Source organism: Mus caroli, chromosome 6 (genome assembly GCF_900094665.2).
Source record: "Mus caroli chromosome 6, CAROLI_EIJ_v1.1, whole genome shotgun sequence".
Taxonomy (NCBI): Eukaryota; Metazoa; Chordata; class Mammalia; order Rodentia; family Muridae; genus Mus; species Mus caroli.
The window spans coordinates 120,155,081-120,162,651 of NC_034575.1; the positions used below are offsets into that span (position 1 = coordinate 120,155,081).

At 51.5% G+C, this 7,571-nt stretch overlaps 1 protein-coding gene across 1 annotated transcript in view; it reads right to left on the reverse strand.

Moving 5' to 3' along the window:
- Clstn3 (calsyntenin 3) overlaps positions 1-6,555 on the reverse strand; it is a 35,194-nt gene extending 28,639 nt beyond the window's left edge. The window contains exons 1-6 of the mRNA XM_029478262.1: positions 6,235-6,555; positions 3,871-3,993; positions 3,293-3,488; positions 1,509-1,717; positions 877-1,026; positions 263-448 (exon numbers count right to left, since the gene is read on the reverse strand). Coding sequence (XP_029334122.1) covers positions 263-448; positions 877-1,026; positions 1,509-1,717; positions 3,293-3,488; positions 3,871-3,993; positions 6,235-6,298 — 928 coding nt within the window. The 5' untranslated portion in view covers positions 6,299-6,555. The remainder of the gene's footprint in view (positions 1-262; positions 449-876; positions 1,027-1,508; positions 1,718-3,292; positions 3,489-3,870; positions 3,994-6,234) is intronic.
- Positions 6,556-7,571: the final 1,016 nt, after the last annotated feature.

Below are 7,571 nucleotides of genomic sequence, written 5' to 3' on the forward strand. Positions count from 1 at the left end.
GAACCCATCCACCAACTCCTTGTTCTGTGATACATTTAGGGTGGCTCCAACAAGGATACCTCTTTACCAGAGCCTTATCTACCTACCCTTCAGAGCACAAAAGCTACCCACACACCTCATCATCCAGGGAGATAGCAATACCTGTGATAGCCAGGGGAGTCAAATTTCATAAAAGGGAGGGACAGAGAAGGTGAGGGATGGTTGGGAAGGGATGGTTGGGGGACGGGGGGGGGCGATGAGGGGGAAACTGAGACACACGCACCACAGAGCTTCCGCAGAGCCCTCTCTGAGTAGTTGTCTCGGTCGCAGCCCTTGGCCACATGGCTGGTCTGCAGCTCTATGGTGGCCTGAATGTTCCACAGTGGCTCATCACAGGTCTCCAGACGGATGCCAGGGAACAAAGCCAAGCTNCCAGCTCCTGGGGCATATTCAATCCTTTTGTTCCAGCCTGCACAGGTGAGACAGAGAGAAAGGCAGATGGCCAGGCAGTCCCTCCCACCATTTGTGCTGATTGTCTGTGGCTCCTAGAAAAAATGGCCAGGGTAGAAGCCTGTCTGGAAATGTGCTTCTGACATCTGATCTACCTTCCATGCTCATCAGACATGACAAGAGAAAAATTAAATTAAAATAAAATAAATAAAAATAGGGCTGGAGAGTTAGCTCAGTGATTAAGAGCACTGACTGCTCTTCCAAAGGTCCCGAGTTCAATTCCCAGCAACCACATGGTGGCTCACAACCATGGGATCCGATGCCCTCTTCTGGTGTGTCTGAAGACAGCTACAGTGTACTCATATAAACAAAATAAATAAGTAAATAATAAAATAAAATTAAAAAACCAATGTGGCAGATGTTTTGCCTGCAGGTCCCCTCCCTCACCTTGCCAGCTGGGTTTGCAGGTGGGCTTCACCTGGATCTCCACCTCAGCATCATCTGCCGCTCGCTTCTTCCCACAGTCATACGCTGTCACTGTGAACTTGTAGAGTTTCTCGCCACTGTACTGTAGCTTCTCTGTGTTCTCAATGTTGCCTGGGGTGGAAAATGGGAGGACAGACAGGTCAGGTGCACTAGAGCAGTGGGTCTCAACCTGCCTGACCCTGCAAACCTTTAATACAGGTCCTCGAGTTGTGGTGATCCTCCCACCAAAACCNTAAGATGATTTTGTTGCTACTTCATAACTGTAATTTGCTACTGTTGTAAATAAATATCTGATATTCAGGATTCTGATATGTGACCCTGTGAAACGGTTATTCGAGCCCCCACAGATTGAGAACCACTGCACTAGAGGAAGCTCAGGAAGGCGTGAGAATACTAGGCAAGCCAAGTATTGGCACATACAGATAGCAGCCTAAAGTGGAAGGGAAGTATCTGGGGGGAAGGGAGCCTCACATAGGGACAAAGAGGGGAATAAGANTCTGGAGCGAGGGGCAGGAATAGGGAGGTTGATGCCCTGGGTCAGTCATCGGGAGAGCAGAGGGTCCTGAGCAGCTAGGGACCAAGAAAAGACTCACCATCATTGTCAATGAGGAAAGGGGTGTTGGGTGTAAGGATCTCATAGTAGCAGATCTGGCTGTACTGCGGGGAGCAGTCNCCATCAATGGCTTCCACACGTAAGATCCGATCATACAGCTTCCCCTCCGTCACTGCAGCACGGTACAGACGCTCCACAAAGACCGGGGCAAACTCATTCACATCATTGACCCGAACATGCACGGTTGCCCTGCACGCATGGGAGCAGAATCGATATGGAAGCCTTAGCCAGCTTCGAGCACTAAGGAAACTGCAATCAGGAATTCTGATTGGGAATGAGGGCAGGAGGGGGCCAGTCTGCCCCTGAGACTGCTCATCCCCACTCCACAGGACACTGGGCTGTACATAACATATAGAAAACCATACAAGGGAGAGGGGTCAAGGAAAGGAACAATGGTATGGGGGAGAGGGAACAAGCCCCGGAGAATATCAGAAGCCACGTTGGTGATTTTTGTCCAGAAGGCAACATAGGATGAGGAGGAGGAGGAGGAGGAGGAGGAGGAGGAGGAGGATGGATGGATAGGTTCATCGCACCTCCAATCCCTTTCAACTGCCCTCTCTGTCTATCCACGTGCCCCACAACATAGCTCTGAGTGTATCTGCAAGCCCTCACTAGGATGCCAAGGTGAGGGGAAAGGCAACAAACTAAAATATATTTCAAAATAAAATTCAAAAGGTCCCTGACTTAGCAAGTCTAATCTTACAGAAGAAATGAAAAAGATACAGACAAAAAAAAAAAGTTAAAACCAGCCATCAAGGAAACGGTGTTTGACTAGAATTCCTTTGTCTGAACTGAGTAGTTCACCGGCCTAAATTGCACATGTCAGTCGGGGCCCTTCCCAGGCCAACAGAGCCAGGTCTAGGAACATCATTCTATACCTTGCCTCTAGCCAAGAGCCAGGCTCTGAGGCTCAGAGACAAAGGTCTTCTCTCTAAATGGGAAACTAAGTCACAAAGACCCTTCTGATCTCCGCTGCCTCTCAGTGATCCAGGATTCCTTACTGCTGAGCTTTCCCCCATTCTCAAGTGAGAAGTTAGCTAGTAACAGATGCTGGTGTCTGAGGCCCAGTCTTCCTCAATGGTGAAACCATCCCCCACCCTCCCTGGCCCCTCCAAGCCGTGTGTTGCAAGTGGACCAGAGGAGATACTTGGAATGGGTCTGGCTGCATGTAGAATTTGCTTGTCCATNACAATGCCCCTGTGCTCTGCAGCAGGTGCAAAGGTGCAGGCTTTTTATACAAACCACCTCCTATAATATACCCAGTAACATCTCTACCTCATAGACAAGGAGAAGCAAGTTCAGAAAGGCTAAGTACATTGCCCTAGGTTGCAAAAGGCAAAGTGGGGTGAGATGTCATGGAACTCTTGTGTCTGCCTGTGACCTTGACTAGAGATCCCTACACTCTATGAATAGCAGGGGTGGGGTGGCATTCAGTTAGTATGGTCAAGGACTAAGAGCACTATTTTTATGTTAGAACAAACAGTAATCAGTCGACAAGGGAGAAAGAAGAAAATAGATGCTATTACTCATGATTATCAGTAACTTTGCAATAGTAAATTTAGGGCTGGAGATATAGCCCATTGGTAGAGTGTTTCCTGGGTGTAGGTGAGGTCATAGGTTCCATCCCTAGGTTTGGGTTGGTCTATCCTGCAATGACTGAACTTGCTCAACTGAGCATCACAGTATCAGCTAGCGAAGGAGAGCCCTGTCTCTGGGAGAGCATTGTTGAAGGAGGGAGAGGGGTCCCATAACAGCCTTCCTCACTTGTGAGACTTCTTGGTATTGGTGCCATCNGGTCCCTCGCCACAGTCATAAGCCTGAATGGTAAAGGTGTGTTCCTTCTGGGCCTCACAGTCCACGGGCTCCTTAGCCCGGATCAGCCCTTCACCCGTTGCCTTGTCCAGGATCACAGCCTCGAAGGGTACCCCAGATCCATGGAGCCGGAAGCCGCAGATCTCACCTGGCAAGGCAGGAAGAGATGTGAGGTCCCGATGACCAGCCNGCAGACTCTTTGGCTGGGTTGTGCCCAGTAACAAATCTCCTCCCAAACTCCAGACCCACTCTTGATGACATGAAATATCAATGACGTCCAGTTTCCCTGAGCAACAAGCAGGTCTAAGGTCTGTAAAATCTAATAATGTGTTTAATCCCTGGCTGCTCAACTCTGACATGCTCCATTGCATCTTAGGNTCTTCAGCGCAGCCCATTCTCCTCCTCATACCCCCTTCCTCTGATGCTTTCCCTGGGCTTGTGCCCACCTTCCCACTGCTCCAGCTCCCATGACCTCTCACCCCTCCCTTCTCTTCTGCCTTCCCACCCACTCTCTCAATCCTGCCCGTTACCTGCATAGCGCAGTGGAGCATCTTTATCCAAGGCAAAGAGTGGTGGGTTCAACAGGACCGTGTTGTCATTCTCCATGACAATGCCCTGGTACTCTGCCTCGATCCATGGCTTGTGCTTGTTGGCTGGCCCCACCCCAGGAAGAAGAGAGAAAGTGANCTGACCATCCACGCCCAGGATGCTGCCCTTGTTAACCCTGCACCCAACAGCGACCCCTTTTCCATGTCTTGCCACCTTGCCAGAGGGAGAAGGATGAGCTACAGAAGGAAGGAACCAGCAACTCTCGTAGGAGGTCACAGCCTTCTATAACTGGAGAGACAGTTTCATNGCAACTACCCTCCTGTGGGGAAGGGACTACTATCTCTCCCTGAGAATCATGGTTAGGGGTAGAGAATCTCCTATAAGGTTTTTTTTTGTTTGTTTGTTTGTTTGTTTTTTTTTTGCCTTAGCAAACAGTGATGGGGAAGTCAGGAAACAATGGTGAGCCCTCGGAAGGTCTTGAGAAAGGATGGGAAGAATGAACTGAGAGTTAAGACTTGGGGCAAGAGTAGAGCCCAGTTTCCTGAAATCTCAGTCGTATACCCCCTTTCTACCCCCTCTCCCACCTGCTGGATTTCAACCCTTCACCCTATACTTCTCCAGGTCGGGCCCAGACTTCAGGCCACTCTCCCAGAAAAGGAGAAAGGAAAGAAGGCAATTATATAGGACAGCAGGAGGGGGCAGAGGGGAGGGGATAGAAGATAGAAATCAGCGCTGTGCCTGGACCCATCCTAAGGGATTATGGAACTGGCCTAGAAACACAGCAAATCCCTCACTTCCCATCCCCACACCCAAGAGAATACAGTCATAACCAGTACATTCTAGGTCCTCTCAGGACCTCCACACCCCACGCTTCCTCACAGACCTGTCTGAATCCTAATTTTGCCTATTCCACATCACACTGTCTCCTACCAGACTCCTCTCAAGGAGGGTCTCTTCCCCAGGATCAACTTCCTTCAAGCTCTTGAGATGTCATAGGGAAAACATACATGCCTCTTCTCTCTCATCCCTAGAACCAACCTCCANCACTTGCTCCACCTAACTCCACTATGCCCATCCATGCTCCCAAAGCCAGACATGGAGAGGGGAGGATAGATCATCAGAGAGAAACTGAGTCACCAGAGGGCTCTCACCCCAGTGTCTCATGATGAGCAAGAAATTCTGATTTCTATCCATTCCCATAACCACAGCCCAACCAACATCCTGGTATCTGCAGGCCTCTCCATTTCATGGGGATGACCACCATAACCCTGTCCCCTAATGGCCTAAGAGAAAGCCTCAAGATGGTGTACGGGAGGCCGAGCAGGAAGTGAAAAGAGGCTTGAGAGCCAGGAGGACCACCCTGAGGTAGGAGCTCCAGCCAGACANGGGAGACAGCAGACAGAAGAGCAGAGGGTACCAAGGGCNGAGCCAGGCACCCTACAACCCTGTCTTTATGCCCTTAGCAAATGAGCCCTCCTTCCTGCCCCTGTCTTATGTCTAACTGCCGCCCTATATCCATTCTTCATCCCTTCTTTGCTTCCTGGCTCTTCCTTGATTCCCTCCTCCCCCACTTCTCTCCTTTCCTCCTTCTGCCTCTACCTTTCTCCTTTCTGATTCACTTCTTATTCCCACTCCTCACCTCCCCTTCCCTCCTCAGATTCCCTTCTCACCTCCTTCCTGGAGCACCCCTCCACACACACCCTTTTCTTCCCTTTTCAGACTTTCTCTGTCCCCTCTACCTACCTGAACCCTCTGCCCCTGGCCCCACCCTCCCCTTCCCTCTGACAGTCTCACCCAGTTGAATTTATCTGCTGTCTGCCAGAGAGGGCAGCTGTGGTAACCCACAACCCAGCGGATGCAGGCAGAAGGGTATGGATGCAGAGAGACACGAAAATACATACGTGCTCGGAATTACTGAGCTGCGGTATACAGTTTCTCCCCAGGAAGGGATGAAGACAGCCAGCTGGATCTGCCACACACCCTTAGTATGCATGAACACCCAGTGAAACGGAACCTGAGGGAATGTCACCCTCGGGGAGCAAGTCCCTTTGAGACAGGAGNTATCTACCAGCATGGAAGGGTTGGGGGAGGGGGCAAAGAGACCCCAGGTGGGAACAGATATGCAAGCAGGATGTTAGGCAAGCACATGTAGAGATGGACCAGAGAGGAGGAGCTGGCCCTTGGAAGTGAGAGCCAGTCTGAAAAAAGGTTGGAAAGGGGGTAGTGAGAAAGGAAAGGACACCTGTCTCGGACACCAGAGAGCCTGAACATCCCCTTCCCTCCGCACCCCCATATTGCTCAGTCTGACGCCCCAGTTCAGAGGCCCCCATCCCCGTCTATCTCACCTTTGTTGCCAGAGCTGATCTGAAGCAGAGAGGCCAGCAAAAGGGACACCAGCAGGAGGGTCATGGTGCGGTGCTAAGCACGCCAGGCCAGGCGTTCCTATCCCCTGGGAGCCTCAAGCCTGCTAATGCCACTTTGGGGGAGAAATGCAGAGACTACGAGGGAAGGGCAGGGGGACAAGATCNGAAAGGGGCCTGCCGACCACTCTAGTCCATATAGCAGATGTGTTCAGACCCGCTGGGTGGCTGAGATGGGGGACTTGCAGTAGCTTCTCTTCAGTCTCCAGCCCAGCGTCCTCACTCTCGCTTGCTCTCTCTCTCTCTCACTCCCACCCCATCCCCGCTACTGCAGGATGACGTCAGCACAGCCAGGCAAGGATTGATGGGGCCGCTGGCCAATTAGAAGACTGAGGGCGCCAGGTGCTGCAAGGGGGGGGTAGGGAACCAATGCGACTGGGGAGCAGGGGCGGGAGAATGTGTTAGGGCTTTTTCCCCTGGCTGCAGTTTGGGGGAGCAGAGGAACTGCGGGGGCTAGAGAGGAAGCAGGAAAGCCATGGAGTGGGTAGAAGATACGAAGGATATCAGAAGACCTAGCCGAAAGGCAGGAGGTAGGGTGAGACAGAGACGTCAAGAGCCTTGGGGGTGGCCAAGAGAGGCAGTATCCACGTCACCCACCCCCAATTCTGCATTAACCTCTTTCCACAGCCCATTCCATTAGCTAGTCCCTGCTGCGTGCTTTCTGGAAACCTGGAGGCAAAACCTCGAGTAGGAAATTCTAGCATTTCAGTTCCAACTCAGGGCCTTGTGGGCGACAGCGGAGGGCCAGAAAAACCAAACGGACAGACAGACAGACAAAAAAGCCTATGACAAGGGCCCTGGGTGAGGAAGAGGAAGGACTCCCGGCAGCCCCTTTCCACACACGCTCCTGGAAGGGCAGTTCACCTGCATCNGAGATCGCCTTTTCTTACTGCTTACAGTCCCTAATTTCCCCACCTTAAACTGTGATCGAGCTGCCCCACGTCATTGGTCAGTTTGGGAGGCAAGTGGGCAGCTGCAGACAGGGTACACAATGATTTCAATATCCCCCAAGCCGTTAGAATGTGCCTTGGTAGGGGCTGAGGGCTGATGGTATCCAGGACTCGGAACTGAGAGGNAAATCCTGGGTCCCAAATCAAAGAGTATAAAATCCTCAGCCTTCCCTTGCCTTCTCTTGAACTCATTCCTCACTGGNCGTCATTTCCTCTGCCTCCCTCCCCAAACATGCCCCAAAAGACCGAGAACACCCGTTTAAGAACCATATTCAGCCAATGGTAAGGGGGGCAGGGGAAGAGCTGTGAAGG